The 20,345-nt window shown below is 43.0% G+C and overlaps 1 protein-coding gene across 1 annotated transcript; it reads right to left on the bottom strand.

Moving 5' to 3' along the window:
- Positions 1-12,115: 12,115 nt before the first annotated feature.
- Positions 12,116-18,802, bottom strand: LOC135525627 (zinc finger protein 239-like). The gene is made up of 3 exons (XM_064953366.1): positions 18,532-18,802; positions 13,244-13,784; positions 12,116-13,085 (listed from the first exon to the last, which is right to left on the bottom strand). Exons 1-3 carry the CDS (start codon positions 18,800-18,802, stop codon positions 12,770-12,772), a joined length of 1,128 nt encoding a protein of 375 aa, XP_064809438.1. The 3' UTR covers positions 12,116-12,769.
- Positions 18,803-20,345: the final 1,543 nt, after the last annotated feature.

Raw genomic sequence — 20,345 nt, 5'->3', positions numbered from 1 at the left:
CTTACTGCTAACTTTGACTAGACTACCAGCTACTGCTAACATTGACGAGACTACCAGCTACTTACTGCTAACGTTGACTAGACTACCAGCTACTGCTAACATTGACTAGACTACCAGCTACTGCTAACGTTGACGAGACTACCAGCTACTTACTGCTAACGTTGACTAGACTACCAGCTACTGCTAACGTTGACTAGACTACTAGCTACCGCTAACATTGACTAGACTACCAGCTGCCGCTAACGTTGACTAGACTACCAGCTACTGCTAACGTTGACTAGACTACCAGCTACTGCTAACGTTGACGAGACTACCAGCTACTTACTGCTAACTTTGACTAGACTACCAGCTACTGCTAACATTGACGAGACTACCAGCTACTTACTGCTAACGTTGACTAGACTACCAGCTACTGCTAACGTTGACTAGACTACTAGCTACCGCTAATATTGACTAGACTACCAGCTACCGCTAACGTTGACTAGACTACCAGCTACTGCTAACGTTGACGAGACTACCAGCTACTGCTAACGTTGACTAGAGAGAGACAAACATATCATTTAATTAAACAAAGACCTGAAGGAAACCTCCACATGATAAAGTGGTCTAATCCAAAAAGGTTGAATCCAGACTATATCCCACAATAGTCAGAGATCTGTCTTCACAACACCTCATAATACAAAATAAACTTGGTGAGATTTAATGACGTAGAGATGCAAATCTAATCCTGCTCTCATGGAATGTCTTGTTTATAGGCTGAGCAGAGCTCTATAATAATAGATAATGTCTTGTTTATAGGCTGAACAGAGCTCTATCATAATAGATAATGTCTTGTTTACAGGCTGAGCAAAGCTCTATAATAATAGATAATGTCTTGTTTACAGGCTGAGCAGAGCTCTATAATAATAGATAATGTCTTGTTTACAGGCTGAACAGAGCTCTATAATAATAGATAATGTCATGTTTACAGGCTGAGCAAAGCTCTATAATAATAGATAATGTCTTGTTTACAGGCTGAACAGAGCTCTATAATAATAGATAATGTCATGTTTATAGGCTGAACAGAGCTCTATAATAACAGATAATGTCATGTTTACAGGCTGAGCAGAGCTCTATAGTAATAGATAATGTCATGTTTATAGGCTGAACAGAGCTCTATAATAATAGATAATGTCATGGTTATCCATGAAGATGAACAAATTCACAGGGGCCATACTTGCAAACAGTCGAGCACCACTAACAATAAGCAAACATTTAAATTTAAACAGGTTCTCCTGCTCAACATTAAAATAGTTCATTGACTTGCATGTGACTGCTAACGTTGACTAGACTACCAGCTACTTACTGCTAACGTTGACTAGACTACCAGCTACATACTGCTAACGTTGACTAGACTACCAGCTACTTACTGCTAACGTTGACTAGACTACCAGCTACATACTGCTAACGTTGACTAGACTACCAGCTACTTACTGCTAACGTTGACTAGACTACCAGCTACATACTGCTAACGTTGACTAGACTACCAGCTACATACTGCTAACGTTGACTAGACTACCAGCTACTTACTGCTAACGTTGACTAGACTACCAGCTACTTACTGCTAACGTTGACTAGACTACCAGCTACTTACTGCTAACGTTGACTAGACTACCAGCTACTGCTAACGTTGACTAGACTACCAGCTACTGCTAACGTTGACTAGACTACCAGCTACTGCTAACGTTGACGAGACTACCAGCTACCGCTAACGTTGACTAGACTACCAGCTACCGCTAACGTTGACTAGACTACCAGCTACCGCTAACGTTGACTAGACTACCAGCTACTTACTGCTAACGTTGACTAGACTACCAGCTACTTACTGCTAACGTTGACTAGACTACCAGCTACTTACTGCTAACGTTGACTAGACTACCAGCTACTTACTGCTAACGTTGACTAGACTACCAGCTACTGCTAACGTTGACTAGACTACCAGCTACTGCTAACGTTGACTAGACTACCAGCTACTGCTAACGTTGACTAGACTACCAGCTACTGCTAACGTTGACTAGACTACCAGCTACTGCTAACGTTGACTAGACTACCAGCTACTGCTAACGTTGACTAGACTACCAGCTACCGCTAACGTTGACTAGACTACCAGCTACCGCTAACGTTGACGAGACTACCAGCTACCGCTAACGTTGACTAGACTACCAGCTACCGCTAACGTTGACTAGACTACCAGCTACTTACAGCTAACGTTGACTAGACTACCAGCTACTTACTGCTAATGTTGACTAGACTACCAGCTACTTACTGCTAACGTTGACTAGACTACCAGCTACTTACTGCTAACGTTGACTAGACTACCAGCTACCGCTAACGTTGACTAGACTACCAGCTAACGTTGACTAGACTACCAGCTACCGCTAACGTTGACGAGACTACCAGCTACCGCTAACGTTGACTAGACTACCAGCTACCGCTAACGTTGACTAGACTACCAGCTACCGCTAACGTTGACTAGACTACCAGCTACCGCTAACGTTGACTAGACTACCAGCTACTTACTGCTAACGTTGACTAGACTACCAGCTACTTACTGCTAACGTTGACTAGACTACCAGCTACTTACTGCTAACGTTGACTAGACTACCAGCTACTTACTGCTAACGTTGACTAGACTACCAGCTACTTACTGCTAACGTTGACTAGACTACCAGCTACTTACTGCTAACGTTGACTAGACTACCAGCTACTTACTGCTAACGTTGACTAGACTACCAGCTACTTACTGCTAACGTTGACTAGACTACCAGCTACTTACTGCTAACGTTGACTAGACTACCAGCTACTTACTGCTAACGTTGACTAGACTACCAGCTACTTACTGCTAACGTTGACTAGACTACCAGCTACTTACTGCTAACGTTGACTAGACTACCAGCTACTTACTGCTAACGTTGACTAGACTACCAGCTACTTACTGCTAACGTTGACTAGACTACCAGCTACTTACTGCTAACGTTGACTAGACTACCAGCTACATACTGCTAACGTTGACTAGACTACCAGCTACTTACTGCTAACGTTGACTAGACTACCAGCTACTTACTGCTAACGTTGACTAGACTACCAGCTACTTACTGCTAACGTTGACTAGACTACCAGCTACTTACTGCTAACGTTGACTAGACTACCAGCTACCAGCTACTGCTAACGTTGACTAGACTACCAGCTACCAGCTACTGCTAACGTTGACTAGACTACCAGCTACTGCTAACGTTGACTAGACTACCAGCTACTTACTGCTAACGTTGACTAGACTACCAGCTACTGCTAACGTTGACTAGACTACCAGCTACTGCTAACGTTGACTAGACTACCAGCTACTGCTAACGTTGACTAGACTACCAGCTACTGCTAACGTTGACTAGACTACCAGCTACTGCTAACGTTGACTAGACTACCAGCTACTGCTAACGTTGACTAGACTACCAGCTACTACCAGCTAACGTTGACTAGACTACCAGCTACCGCTAACGTTGACTAGACTACCAGCTACCGCTAACGTTGACTAGACTACCAGCTACCGCTAACGTTGACTAGACTACCAGCTACTTACAGCTAACGTTGACTAGACTACCAGCTACTTCTGCTAACGTTGACTAGACTACCAGCTACTTACTGCTAACGTTGACTAGACTACCAGCTACTTACTGCTAACGTTGACTAGACTACCAGCTACTTACTGCTAACGTTGACTAGACTACCAGCTACTTACTGCTAACGTTGACTAGACTACCAGCTACTTACTGCTAACGTTGACTAGACTACCAGCTACTTACTGCTAACGTTGACTAGACTACCAGCTACTTACTGCTAACGTTGACTAGACTACCAGCTACATACTGCTAACGTTGACTAGACTACCAGCTACTTACTGCTAACGTTGACTAGACTACCAGCTACTTACTGCTAACGTTGACTAGACTACCAGCTACTTACTGCTAACGTTGACTAGACTACCAGCTACTTACTGCTAACGTTGACTAGACTACCAGCTACCGCTAACGCGTTGACTAGACTACCAGCTAACGTTGACTAGACTACCAGCTACCGCTAACGTTGACGAGACTACCAGCTACCGCTAACGTTGACTAGACTACCAGCTACCGCTAACGTTGACTAGACTACCAGCTACCGCTAACGTTGACTAGACTACCAGCTACTTACTGCTAACGTTGACTAGACTACCAGCTACTTACTGCTAACGTTGACTAGACTACCAGCTACTTACTGCTAACGTTGACTAGACTACCAGCTACTTACTGCTAACGTTGACTAGACTACCAGCTACTTACTGCTAACGTTGACTAGACTACCAGCTACTTACTGCTAACGTTGACTAGACTACCAGCTACTTACTGCTAACGTTGACTAGACTACCAGCTACTTACTGCTAACGTTGACTAGACTACCAGCTACTTACTGCTAACGTTGACTAGACTACCAGCTACTTACTGCTAACGTTGACTAGACTACCAGCTACTTACTGCTAACGTTGACTAGACTACCAGCTACTTACTGCTAACGTTGACTAGACTACCAGCTACTTACTGCTAACGTTGACTAGACTACCAGCTACTTACTGCTAACGTTGACTAGACTACCAGCTACATACTGCTAACGTTGACTAGACTACCAGCTACTGCTAACGTTGACTAGACTACCAGCTACCAGCTACTGCTAACGTTGACTAGACTACCAGCTACCAGCTACTGCTAACGTTGACTAGACTACCAGCTACTGCTAACGTTGACTAGACTACCAGCTACTTACTGCTAACGTTGACTAGACTACCAGCTACTGCTAACGTTGACTAGACTACCAGCTACTGCTAACGTTGACTAGACTACCAGCTACTGCTAACGTTGACTAGACTACCAGCTACTGCTAACGTTGACTAGACTACCAGCTACTGCTAACGTTGACTAGACTACCAGCTACTGCTAACGTTGACTAGACTACCAGCTACTGCTAACGTTGACGAGACTACCAGCTACCGCTAACGTTGACTAGACTACCAGCTACCGCTAACGTTGACTAGACTACAAGCTACCGCTAACGTTGACTAGACTACCAGCTACCGCTAACGTTGACTAGACTACCAGCTACTTACAGCTAACGTTGACTAGACTACCAGCTACTATCTGCTAAAGTTGACTAGACTACCAGCTACTTACTGCTAACGTTGACTAGACTACCAGCTACTTACTGCTAACGTTGACTAGACTACCAGCTACTTACTGCTAACGTTGACTAGACTACCAGCTACTTACTGCTAACGTTGACTAGACTACCAGCTACTTACTGCTAACGTTGACTAGACTACCAGCTACTTACTGCTAACGTTGACTAGACTACCAGCTACTTACTGCTAACGTTGACTAGACTACCAGCTACTTACTGCTAACGTTGACTAGACTACCAGCTACTTACTGCTAACGTTGACTAGACTACCAGCTACATACTGCTAACGTTGACTAGACTACCAGCTACTTACTGCTAACGTTGACTAGACTACCAGCTACTTACTGCTAACGTTGACTAGACTACCAGCTACTTACTGCTAACGTTGACTAGACTACCAGCTACTTACTGCTAACGTTGACTAGACTACCAGCTACCGCTAACGTTGACTAGACTACCAGCTAACGTTGACTAGACTACCAGCTACCGCTAACGTTGACGAGACTACCAGCTACCGCTAACGTTGACTAGACTACCAGCTACCGCTAACGTTGACTAGACTACCAGCTACCGCTAACGTTGACTAGACTACCAGCTACCGCTAACGTTGACTAGACTACCAGCTACTTACTGCTAACGTTGACTAGACTACCAGCTACTTACTGCTAACGTTGACTAGACTACCAGCTACTTACTGCTAACGTTGACTAGACTACCAGCTACTTACTGCTAACGTTGACTAGACTACCAGCTACTTACTGCTAACGTTGACTAGACTACCAGCTACTTACTGCTAACGTTGACTAGACTACCAGCTACTTACTGCTAACGTTGACTAGACTACCAGCTACTTACTGCTAACGTTGACTAGACTACCAGCTACTTACTGCTAACGTTGACTAGACTACCAGCTACTTACTGCTAACGTTGACTAGACTACCAGCTACTTACTGCTAACGTTGACTAGACTACCAGCTACTTACTGCTAACGTTGACTAGACTACCAGCTACTTACTGCTAACGTTGACTAGACTACCAGCTACTTACTGCTAACGTTGACTAGACTACCAGCTACATACTGCTAACGTTGACTAGACTACCAGCTACTTACTGCTAACGTTGACTAGACTACCAGCTACTTACTGCTAACGTTGACTAGACTACCAGCTACCAGCTACTGCTAACGTTGACTAGACTACCAGCTACTTACTGCTAACGTTGACTAGACTACCAGCTACCAGCTACTGCTAACGTTGACTAGACTACCAGCTACCAGCTACTGCTAACGTTGACTAGACTACCAGCTACTGCTAACGTTGACTAGACTACCAGCTACTGCTAACGTTGACGAGACTACCAGCTACCGCTAACGTTGACTAGACTACCAGCTACCGCTAACGTTGACTAGACTACCAGCTACTTACTGCTAACGTTGACTAGACTACCAGCTACTTACTGCTAACGTTGACTAGACTACCAGCTACTTACTGCTAACGTTGACTAGACTACCAGCTACTTACTGCTAACGTTGACTAGACTACCAGCTACTTACTGCTAACGTTGACTAGACTAACAGCTACTTACTGCTAACGTTGACTAGATTACCAGCTACTTACTGCTAACGTTGACTAGACTACCAGCTACTTACTGCTAACGTTGACTAGACTACCAGCTACTTACTGCTAACGTTGACTAGACTACCAGCTACTTACTGCTAACGTTGACTAGACTACCAGCTACTTACTGCTAACGTTGACTAGACTACCAGCTACTTACTGCTAACGTTGACTAGACTACCAGCTACTTACTGCTAACGTTGACTAGACTACCAGCTACTTACTGCTAACGTTGACTAGACTACCAGCTACTTACTGCTAACGTTGACTAGACTACCAGCTACTGCTAACGTTGACTAGACTACCAGCTACTGCTAACGTTGACTAGACTACCAGCTACTGCTAACGTTGACTAGACTACCAGCTACTGCTAACGTTGACTAGACTACCAGCTACTGCTAACGTTGACTAGACTACCAGCTACCGCTAACGTTGACTAGACTACCAGCTACCGCTAACGTTGACTAGACTACCAGCTACTGCTAACGTTGACTAGACTACCAGCTACTGCTAACGTTGACTAGACTACCAGCTACTGCTAACGTTGACTAGACTACTAGCTACCGCTAACGTTGACTAGACTACCAGCTACTGCTAACGTTGACTAGACTACCAGCTACTGCTAACGTTGACGAGACTACCAGCTACTGCTAACGTTGACTAGACTACCAGCTACTGCTAACGTTGACTAGACTACCAGCTACTTACTGCTAACATTGACTAGACTACTAGCTACCGTTAACGTTGACTAGACTACCAGCTACTGCTAACGTTGACTAGACTACCAGCTACTGCTAACGTTGACTAGACTACCAGCTACTGCTAACGTTGACTAGACTACCAGCTACTGCTAACGTTGACTAGACTACCAGCTACTGCTAACGTTGACTAGACTACCAGCTACTTACTGCTAACGTTGACTAGACTACCAGCTACTTACTGCTAACGTTGACTAGACTACCAGCTACTGCTAACGTTGACTAGACTACCAGCTACTTACTGCTAACGTTGACTAGACTACCAGCTACTGCTAACGTTGACTAGAATACCAGCTACTGCTAACGTTGACTAGACTACCAGCTACTGCTAACGTTGACGAGACTACCAGCTACTGCTAACGTTGACTAGAATACCAGCTACTGCTAACGTTGACTAGAATACCAGCTACTTACTGCTAAGATTGACTAGAATACCAGCTACTGCTAACGTTGACTAGACTAGAATACCAACTTTTTATTAAAACATTTTTTGGGGTGGCGATAGTACATACCGGGACAGCAGTAATTATCATAGTCTTTCAGCGAAGCTCCATTCTTTGTTAATTAATAAAAGTCCAGAACGTATTTTGACATTATTAAGCTCAAAAAATGAGAATCTTCATATTCAACATCTCCTGTAAGTCCAGGTTCTGGTTCAAATGTTAGGCTCGCTCAGTCCATTATTAGCCTACATAGTGTTGTTTTTACAATTCCTACATTTAAAAAAATAAATACATAATCACATTTAGCACTTCAAATCAAATCAGATGTTAACCATACACATGGTTAGCATATGTTATTGGTCACATACACATTGTTAGCAGATGTTATTGTGATTGTAGTGAAATGCTTATGCTTCTAGATCCAACAATTCCACAACAAAACCTAATACACATAATCTAGTAAAGGAAATGCTTATGCTTCTAGATCTGACAGTGCAGCAGTATCTAACAGATAATATCTAACAATTTCCACAACAAAACCTAATAGACATCATCTAGTAAAGGAATGGGATGAGAATATATAAGTATAAAATATATGGATGAACAGTGACAGAGCTGCTAAGACGCAAGACATAGTAAATCATATCAAACTTTATTTGTCACATGCGCTGAATACAACAAGTGTAGACCTTACCGTGAAATGCTGAATACAACAAGTGTAGACCTTACCGTGAAATGCTGAATACAACAAGTGTAGACCTTACCGTGAAATGCTGAATTACAACAGGCCCTTAACTCTTCTTGAACTGCACTGTTGGTGAAGAAAAACATTGAGGCTATATACAGGGTTACCAGTACAGAGTCAATGTGGAGGCTATATACAGGGGGGTACCGGTACAGAGTCAATGTGGAGGCTATATACAGGTGGTACCAGTACAGAGTCAATGTGGAGGCTATATACAGGAGGTACCAGTACAGAGTCAGTGTGGAGGCTATATACAGGGGGTACAGGTACAGAGTCAATGTGGAGGCTATATACAAGGGGTACCGGTACAGAGTCAATGTGGAGGCTATATAAAGGGGGTACCGGTACAGAGTCAATGTGGAGGCTATATACAGGGGGTACTGGTACAGAGTCAATGTGGAGGCTATATACAGGGGGTACCGGTACAGAGTCAATGTGGAGGCTATATACAGGGGGTACCGGTACAGAGTCAATGTGGAGGCTATATACAGGAGGTACCGGTACAGAGTCAATGTGGAGGCTATATACAGGGGGTACCGGTACAGAGTCAATGTGTAGGCTATATACAGGGGGCTCCGGTACAGAGTCAATGTGGAGGCTATATACAGGGGGCACCGGTACAGAGTCAATGTGGAGGCTATATACAGGGGGTACCGGTACAGAGTCAATGTGGAGGCTATATACAGGGGGTACCGGTACAGAGTCAATGTGGAGGCTATATACAGGGGGTACTGGTACAGAGTCAATGTGAAGGCTATATACAGGGGGTACCGGTACAGAGTCAATGTGAAGGCTATATACAGGGGGTACCGGTACAGAGTCAATGTGGAGGCTATATACAGGAGGTACCAGTACCGAGTCAATGTGGAGGCTATATACAGGGGGTACCGGTACAGAGTCAATGTGGAGGCTATATACAGGAGGTACCAGTACCGAGTCAATGTGGAGGCTATATACAGGGGGTACCGGTACCGAGTCAATGTGGAGGCTGTATACAGGGGGTACCGGTACCGAGTCAATGTGGAGGCTGTATACAGGAGGTACCAGTACAGAGTCAATGTGGAGGCTATATACAGGGGGTACCGGTACAGAGTCAATGTGGAGGCTATATACAGGGGGTACCAGTACAGAGTCAATGTGGAGGCTGTATACAGGGGGTACCGGTACAGAGTCAATGTGGAGGCTATATACAGGGTGTACTGGTACAGAGTCAATGTGGAGGCTATATACAGGGTTACCAGTACAGAGTCAATGTGGAGGCTATATACAGGGGGTACAGTACAGAGTCAATGTGGAGGCTATATACAGGGGGTACCGGTACAGAGTCAATGTGGAGGCTATATACAGGGGGTACCAGTACAGAGTCAATGTGGAGGCTGTATACAGGGGGTACCAGTACAGAGTCAATGTGGAGGCTATATACAGGGGGTACCAGTACCGAGTCAATGTGGAGGCTATATACAGGGGGTACCGGTACAGAGTCAATGTGGTGGCTATATACAGGGGGTACCGGTACAGAGTCAATGTGGAGGCTATATACAGGGGGTACCGGTACAGAGTCAATGTGGAGACTATATACAGGGGATACCGGTACAGAGTCAATGTGGAGGCTATATACAGGAGGTACCGGTACCGAGTCAATGTGGAGGCTATATACAGGGGGTACCAGTACAGAGTCAATGTGGAGGCTATATACAGGGGGTACCGGTACAGAGTCAATGTGGAGGCTATATACAGGGGGTACCAGTACAGAGTCAATGTGGAGGCTATATACAGGGGGTACCGGTACAGAGTCAATGTGGAGGCTATATACAGGGGGTACCGGTACAGAGTCAATGTGGAGGCTATATACAGGGGGTACCGGTACAGAGTCAGTTCTGACAATTTTATGGGCTTTCCTCTGACACCACCTATTATACAGGTCAAAGGTCTGAAAGATAAGAGTTTTTCACACTGTGTGTACAGTATGTATGTGAATGGTTTTGGCTGTGTAGGCATGATTTTGTTTTGTCTGAAGTGGACGAAGCGATCCACCTCCTGAGCCTCGCTGAGCTAAAGTGAATAAGGGTGATTTTCTTCAGTGTCACAGAAAGCTGTCTTAATGAATCCAAAACACCCGATCACATTTACCTCTTTGTTTACAGTTTATATACACAGTTAACTGAAGGTTAAGGTACTACTGTAAAATGGTTACAATACCATGGTGCTTCGAGACAATAGGAAACATCACAATCCATGTGGCACAGGCACTACACTTTAGACAAGATGGACATTAAAAAAAAATGCCTGGAAAGTTGTTTTTTCAGTGTGATGTTTTCACACTTAAAGAAGTTATGTGCTATCTTAATAACTTTAAATGACTTCAGAGTGGTGATAAAATAGGGCAGCAGAAGACTGCAGAATAGCATGCCATATTCTCCTCTTTCCTATGTTTTACAGCTTTTTTTAAACAAAAAATTGTACTGGTGCTTTTTCAATCATTTTTCAAACCTTGCGACACGCAAACTCAGGCCCCCGTGCCTGCCTGTGTCAGACTCTGCACAAACACAAAATGAAGCTAGCCACATGGGCAGTGATGTTTTCTGTAGTTACAAAAACAAACAAAAATATTGATCAAGGTCTGTGGTGAACTACTTTTTTTGTAGTTTCATCCTGACCCATGTCATTACTGTACAACTGTTAGTGAGAATGGTCGGTGGACTGGAGGGAGTGCCCTGGTGTTTCCACAACCAAGTAAAGACTCTCCCTTCCCTTCTTACCCTTGCAAACTAGATAGTAGATACTGTTAGGTGCAAGTCTTCAAACAATATGGTGCGGCTTCACAATGCTCTTCTACCATTTTATAGCAATTTTGTGCTGTTTTACCAACATTATATTATATGTATACTTCTTTTTCCTTTAGTATTAGAAACATTTCTTGTTTTTTTTCTTGTGAAATGTTTGTTTTGTTTTTATGAGGTGAACTGTTTTACCATTGTGTAATACAGTATGTTTTCTATACCGTAGGGCTGTGCCAATAGAACACTTTTGGATAATGGAAGACTTTTGGATAATGGAACCAATGGAACACTTTTGGATAATGGAACACTTTTGGATAATGGAACACTTTTGGATAATGGAACACTTTTGGATAATGGAACCAATGGAACAGTTCTGGATAATGGAACAGTTCTGGATAATGGAACACGTTTGGATAACGGAACCAATGGAAGACTTTTGGATAATGGAACCAATGGAAGACTTTTTGATAATGGAACCAATGGAAGCTAAAAATATTATATTGAGAGGAATAAGGAGAAGCATGTGTTGATTGATTAGTGAAACATTTTTATGAGTGACAATTGAAAACAAACTTTACATCTGCTACACATCTGTATTTAGGCAATTTCTGATTAATTCAGTCAAATAAACAGAAAATATCAAAATAAGCATCTTGATCTATACTGCTCCTACATGTAACAATACATCATGTAGATGTATATAATGAACAGACTAGGTCTATACTGCTCCTACATGGTGTAACAATACATCATGTAGATGTATATAATGAACAGACTAGGTCTATACTGCTCCTACATGGTGTAACAATACATCATGTAGATGTATATAATGAACAGACTAGGTCTATACTGCTCCTACATGGTGTAACAATACATCATGTAGATGTATATAATGACCAGACTAGGTCTACACTGCTCCTACATGGTGTAACAATACATCATGTAGATGAAGGACTAGATATTCAGATTCATATTAAAAGATATGTTGCTTTGATAAAATGCTTTTGACAACATTCATGACATTACCTAGGTTAAAATCAAGAAATACACATTCTACTAATCTATTAAATAATTGTTATTTTAAAATATCCGAATCGTATTCTTCATATCAACATTTAATAAAAGTACACAGTACACAGCCTCTATTCTGTCATGTGATTTCAGGTCCTCTGTCCAGGAAAGTATGTTAAGATTTCTCTCCAGAGTGTATTCTCTTCTTATGTTTGTTCAGGCTTCCTAACTGGGTAAAACGCATTCCACAATGGGTGCAGTGGTGTGGTTTCTCCCCTGTGTGTGTCCTTTCATGTGATTTTAGGTCCTGTGATCGTGAAAATCTCTTTCCACAGTGGGAACATTGGAACGGCTTTTCTTCTGTGTGTATTATATTGTGGTTGTTCAGGTTTCCTAACTGGGTAAAACTCTTTCCACACTGGGAGCAGTGGTAAGGCTTTTCTCCTGAGTGTATTCTTTTATGTTTGTTCAGGCTCCCTAACTGGGCAAAACTTTTCCCACACTGGGAGCAATGGTGTGGTTTCTCCCCGTGTGTGTCATCTCATGTGATTTTAGTTCCTGTGACCGTGAAAATCTTTTCCCACACTGGGAACATTGGAAAGGCTTTTCTCCTGTGTGTTTCATCTGATGTTTTTTTAGGTTCCCTAACTGGGTAAAATCCTTTCCACACAGGGCACAATGGTGTGGCTTCTCCCCTGTGTGTGTCCTCTCGTGTGATTTTAGGTGATGCAATCCTGAAAATCTCTTTCCACACTGGGAACATTGGAAAGGTTTTTCTCCTGTGTGTATTCCTTTATGCTTTTTCAGGCTCCCCAACTGGGTAAAACTCTTTCCACACTGGGAGCAGTTGTGTGGTTTATCCCCTGTGTGTGTCCTCTCATGTGATTTTAGGTGCTGTGATCGTGAAAATCTCTTTCCACACTGGGAACATTGGAAAGGCTTTTCTCCTGTGTGTATTCCTTTATGCTTTTTCAGGTTCCCTAACAGGGTAAAACTCTTTCCACACTGGGTGCAGTGGTGTGGCTTCTCCCCTGTGTGCGTCCTATCATGCTGTTTCAGCTTCCATAACCACTTAAAACTCAAATTACACTGGGAGCAGTGGTGTCGTCTCGCTGGTTTGGGCGTCTCTGCATCTGGTTCCCCTGAAGGACTCTTCTTTCGTCTGTCAGAGTGAGAGTCTGGTCTCTCTCCTGCCAAAGACAGAGTATTCAGTTAAACAGAGAGACCTGAATGAAATCTCCTGCTCTTCCTATGAGGTTAATCCATTACCCTGTTGTAAAATATGGTGGCGCAGGAGGAGATGGCTGCGTTTTACAAGCTCTTAACTAATTGTGTATTTGTGTTTGTTTGAGTTTGAGTTTATTTTTACAGGGACAGTGCACATTAATCAACGTTTCAGTAAAAGTGCCGGTTTTAGCCAGCCGGCTAATTTTCAACCTCAGTCCCTGGGCAGGTTATTAAAAACAATTACAATATAGACAATAACAACATAGAACCAGCAAGACATAGCAACATAGGACAAGCAAGACGTAGCATACAGACAGAGCAACATAGAGCAAAAAGCAGCAAGACAAAATTCATAAAAGCAACAAAGTGTTTCCACACCTCACAAGCTACAGACAACAGACAACATGGAAATCGGCAACACACAGCTAGGGACCATGTTCACAAATCTGATTGACCTTTAGCCATGTCTTCAAGCATTTTGTGAAAGTGTGATATGTGGTGCAGTTATGTGTGTCTGATGGCAGTGTATTCCAGACATGGGAAGCTCTCACAGAGAATGTAGATTTACTAAAGGTGCTTTTCCTTAGGGGAACTATACAGTCACCTCTCATGGCAGACCTTGTGGATCTGCTGCCATATGTCTGGGTTTTCTGTTTAACAAAAATATTCAGTGGAGGGGGAGCCAGGCCATTAAGGATCTTGAATACAAGACATGCGTCGGTGTATTGCACAAGATTTTCCCAACTCAAGAGCTCATTCTTTCTAAGGATGTGACAATGATGATGGCTATTGGGCTTCCTATCAAGCACTTTGAGAGCCTGTTTGTAGACAGACTGAATAGGTTTTAATGTTGTACAGCAAGCTTGGGCCCAACTAGTCAAGCAGTATGTTAAGTGGGGGAGTATCATAGAGTTGAAGTACAGTTTTGCTACCTCTGTAGTCAAACAATTTCGTATAAATCGGAAATTAGCTAGGTTGAATTTAGTTATTTGAATTACCTTTTTCACATGCTTTTTAAAAGAGAGGTTGGAATCAAGTATGATGCCAAGGTACTTAAAATCGGATACCACCTGGAGCTTCTCCCCTGAAACATAGACATCTGGCTCAGTAGCATCTGTTGCCCTCTTTGTGAAGAACATGCAAACAGTTTTTTTCACAGTGAGATGCAAACACGAGTCACTGAGCCACTTTGTAACCTGGACCATTACAGTAGTGAGTTCTTGTGCAGCTTGTTGTTTGCTCTTTGCATGCACATATATCACTGTATCATCTGCATACATTTGAACTTCAGACCCAGTACAGACAGAAGGCAGACCATTAATGTACAGGCTGAACAGGAGGGGCCCCAGTATTGACCCTTGGGGCACGCCCACATCATAGCTACAATAGGGCGACAGCTCATTGCTCACTCTGACACACTGAGTTCTGCCTTCAAGGTATGATTTCATCCATCTCAAGGCATCAGGGGAAAAGTTGAACTTTGACAATTTTGTGATGAGAATCTCATGGTTAACAGTATCAAAAGCCTTCCTCAGGTCCAGAAACACAGCCCCAACAGCACCCCCTTTGTCCATCTTGGACTTCACATTTTCCAGAAGAAAGCAGTTGGCCGTTTCTGTGGAGTGTTTCGCTCTGAAGCCAAACTGCATGGAGTGTAATGTGAAGGGGCTGTTGTTGAGGTGGGCAATCAGTTGTTCTGCTACACACTTTTCAACAACCTTTGACACCACAGGCAGTATACTAATGGGCCTGTAGTTACTCACGTCAGCAGGGTCGCCTGATCTAAAGATGGCCGTTATTATGGCCGACTTCCATACCCTTGGAAACACACCGAGACCATTAGATGTGTTGGTGACCTTAGTAATGGGGCCAATGAGTGACTCTTTGTAGTTTTTAAGAAAGGTAGAGTCCAGCCCAAACACATCTTTGGCTTTAGAGTTCTTTAGTGAGCTAATCACCTTGTTCACCTTTGACTCAGAAACCTCCCTGATGATGAAAACAGGTTGAGCGTCATTCACTAGCACTGAGCCCAAGAAACCAGTGGAGGGGTTCTGTGTCAGTGCCCTGACAGAGTCAATAAAGTAGTAATTGAAGGCTATTGCCATTTCGACTGCATCCTGTGTTAGATTGTTATCCACCATGATTTCTAGTCTTTTTGCAGTGTTACTATGGTCTTTCCCTGTTAACTTTTTTAGATTCTCCCATATCAATTTAGAATTTCCCTTTGCTTCACCAATTATGTTAATAAAAAGGTTTGCCTTGGCCTGTCTGATTTCTTTCATCACCTTATTTCTCAACATGGTAAACCTATGTCTGTCATGCTCTAATTTAGATTTTAGGGCTATTTTTAGAGCATAATCTCGTTCTTTCATCAATTTCCAGATTTCTCCATTTAGCCAAGGAAGAGTGCTCTTTTGGCCAGGTTTGGATTTGATTTTCTTTAGGAAGCCATTTATTGTAGTCTGGATTGTGGATAGAAAAACCTGACTATCAGCTTCCACATCTGTATAGGACAAGATATCATTCCAGTTTATTCCCTTAATTGCTTTTTCAAAATAGTTTAATTCACTCTTAGGTATTCTGAGTTGATCCGGCTTTCTAACAGTAGAGAGGTTAAACCTGCTCTTAGACAGCTTTCTGGCTATAAGTGTCAGATTATGATCAGACAGCCCAGTAACCATATTGAATGATTTAGTCACTCTCTCTGGTTTATTACTGAACACCAAATCAATCAACTGTTCTTTCACATTATTTGTAACTTAGTTTGTACATAATGTTTCTGTCACAGTCTATTGCTGCTCTTTCATTATTTGTTTTTATTCATCTATTTGCTACTCAACACTTATTTTCCTTAAAACTGCATTGTTGGTTAAGGGCTGGTTGTGTTCCTGTTGTATTCGGTACCTGTGACAAATCAAATCTGATTTGATGACTAGATCCCTCATTATTCAACTTTACATTTGGATCCTGGATGCCGATTGGTTAATAGCAGTTCCATTTGAATTATCCCTACACATCCACTGTTCCACAGCCAGCCAGGAAATGCATCAACTAATCTCCACTGGGAAAAAAGCATCTTGTATAATCTAGTGGCCAATTGTTGGCTGGCTACTAGAATGGTACATAAGGGGTTATGTTAAGATGGGGCTAGAATGGTACATAATGGGTTAAGATGGGGCTCGGATGGTACATAAGGGGTGAACATTGGGCTAGAATGGTACATAAGGGGTGAAGATGGGGCTAGAATGGTACATAATGGGTGAAGATGGGGCTATAATGGTAGATACATGGTTAGGTTACTACTGTTATATAAATATAGGTGTCTAGAAGGAGTTAACCCCTGATGTACTATGGTTTGGTGTGGATATTATATGACTATGGTTTGGTGTGGATATTATAGGGCTATGGTTTGGTGAGGATATTATAGGGCTATGGTTTGGTGAGGATATTATAGGGCTATGGTTTGGTGAGGATATTACAGGACTATGGTTTGGTGAGGATATTACAGGACTATGGTTTGGTGTGGATATTATAGGGCTATGGTTTGGTGTGGATATTATAGGACTATGGTTTGGTGTGGATATTATAGGGCTACGGTTTGGTGAGGATATTACAGGACTATGGTTTGGTGAGGATATTATAGGGCTATGGTTTGGTGAGGATATTATAGGGCTATGGTTTGGTGAGGATATTATAGGACTATGGTTTGGTGAGGATATTACAGGACTATGGTTTGGTGTGGATATTATAGGACTATGGTTTGGTGAGGATATTATAGGACTATGGTTTGGTGAGGATATTATATGACTATGGTTTGGTGAGGATATTACAGGACTATGGTTTGGTGTGGATATTATAGGACTATGGTTTGGTGAGGATATTACAGGACTATGGTTTGGTGAGGATATTATAGGGCTATGGTTTGGTGAGGATATTACAGGACTATGGTTTGGTGAGGATATTATAGGGCTTAGCTATGCGTTCCAACTGACTGACAGTTGAACTTGAGGTGGGGAAGAATGTTTCAAGCCAAACAGAGTTACTCCTTTAATCTAACAATATAATGTTTGGACTTTATAGCACTCGCAGAAGGCCTGAATCATGGAGTCACTGTTTTTTTTACACTTAGGACATGACTCTGCCGTTTTAATATCTGCTTATTTTGGGGAATTTAAAACATTAACTTGTGTTACAAAAGGTTAAGAAAAGAAACAGTGTTACTGTTTGACAGAAATGGTCATTTTCCCATAATTTCCAGCATGGGGAATGTTGGTGCTTTTAGACTGAACTAACATGTGGAAGTGTTTTAAGATGGTGATGCCATTGATCATTTAGCTATTAGAATTGTAGGATCCCTTTAGGTCTCCCCCCCACAAAATATTTAAACATTTGATAAATATTTTATTTGTCCTTTACTACTATAGCCCATAGAAACGCATTGAATAACACATTCATAAATGGCCAAAAGAAACAGTCAAAATGTGGATTAATAAGGAATAAGGGTTTGAAGTGTCTGTCCGAGATCTAGCAGATATAAGATCAGGAAATATTTTCTATGGGACACACATTTAATCCCTTATTTTTGTTGGCACAAAACTAACTCCATCGGATTTTAAATAACCTGTGGTAATTATTATTTTTATTACATTTCATCCAGATCAAAATTGTCCTTGCTTGTCTTGTCTTCCCTGTATTTAAGATATTACTCACTGTTGTTAATCAGATCTCCTTTCTCCTCTTCTTCCAATGTGACAGTCACCTCTCCCAATCCAAAAACGGCATTCTCCTCTTCCTCTTCTTTTACTGTGACACCCTCCTCCTCTTTCACTCTGAACGCATCTTCATCTTCTGTCAATTTAACTTCTTTCTCTTCTTGTTTCACTGTAACAGCCTCAAACCCTGTTTCTTGTTTTACTGTGACATCCTCTTCTTCCTTCTCCTCTTTCACGACAATGTTCAGCCCCAGAGTTTCTTTCTCCATCCAGCATAGGGATCCCCTCTTCAGAAGGTGGGGAGTCGATTAGTGAGCTCATGGTTGGGATGTTAGCTAGTTAGCATTAGTGACAAGACTAGCACTGCTGCTAATTTACCCAGCTAGCTAGCTGACTAAAAACAACGTAAATATTAAATTCAATGGTGTAACTAGCTAGTAGATACGACGGGTGTGTTTAAAACACAGTGGCTAATATACAACGAAAGCATTTAAAGATCTGCAATTTTATTGTCTATGTTGGCTGGAAAGCGAAGGTGAATAACTCTCTTTTGTTGTTTGAAGAAGCGTCCCGTCCATTAGATTTATACGTCACACCGGCAGCATTGCCTGAAACAGGCACATCGCCACCTGCTGGGTGGGAGGGTAACAGTCAAGGAAAATTTCCATTTTGGTTAATACTCACTGTAGAAACATCTGTTGGGTTGGTATAATGTGGAATGACCCACCTCATTGGTTAATATTCCCTGTAGTAGAAACATTACATTTAAGTCATTTAGCAGACGCTCTTATCCAGAGCGACTTACAAATTGGTGAATTCACCTTCTGACATCCAGTGGAACAGCCACTTTACAATAGTGCATCTAAATCATTAAGGGGGGTGGTGAGAAGGATTACTTATCCTATCCTAGGTATTCCTTGAAGAGGTGGGGTTTCAGGTTTCTCCGGAAGGTGGTGATTGACTCCGCTGTCCTGGCGTCGTGAGGGAGTTTGTTCCACCATTGGGGGCCAGAGCAGCGAACAGTTTTGACTGGGCTGAGCGGGAACTGTACTTCCTCAATGGTAGGGAGGCGAGCAGGCCAGAGGTGGATGAACGCAGTGCCCTTGCTTGGGTGTAGGGCCTGATCAGAGCCTGGAGGTACTGCGGTGCCGTTCCCCTCACAGCTCCGTAGGCAAGCACCATGGTCTTGTAGCGGATGCGAGCTTCAACTGGAAGCCAGTGGAGAGAGCGGAGGAGCGGGGTGACGTGAGAGAACTTGGGAAGGTTGAACACCAGACGGCTGCGGCGTTCTGGATGAGTTGTAGGGGTTTAATGGCACAGGCAGGGAGCCCAGCCAACAGCGAGTTGCAGTAATCCAGACGGGAGATGACAAGTGCCTGGATTAGGACCTGCGCCGCTTCCTGTGTGAGGCAGGGTCGTACTCTGCGGATGTTGTAGAGCATGAACCTACAGGAACGGGCCACCGCCATGATGTTGGTTGAGAACGACAGGGTGTTGTCCAGGATCACGCCAAGGTTCTTAGCGCTCTGGGAGGAGGACACAATGGAGTTGTCAACCGTGATGGCGAGATCATGGAACGGGCAGTCCTTCCCCGGGAGGAAGAGCAGCTCCGTCTTGCCGAGGTTCAGCTTGAGGTGGTGATCCGTCATCCACACTGATATGTCTGCCAGACATGCAGAGATGCGATTCGCCACCTGGTCATCAGAAGGGGGAAAGGAGAAGATTAATTGTGTGTCGTCTGCATAGCAATGATAGGAGAGACCATGTGAGGTTATGACAGAGCCAAGTGACTTGGTGTATAGCGAGAATAGG

This window comes from Oncorhynchus masou, chromosome 5 (genome assembly GCF_036934945.1).
Source record: "Oncorhynchus masou masou isolate Uvic2021 chromosome 5, UVic_Omas_1.1, whole genome shotgun sequence".
Taxonomy (NCBI): Eukaryota; Metazoa; Chordata; class Actinopteri; order Salmoniformes; family Salmonidae; genus Oncorhynchus; species Oncorhynchus masou.
The sequence above is the reverse complement of the archived record's forward strand: the minus strand, read 5'-3'. Positions and strand labels throughout refer to the sequence as shown.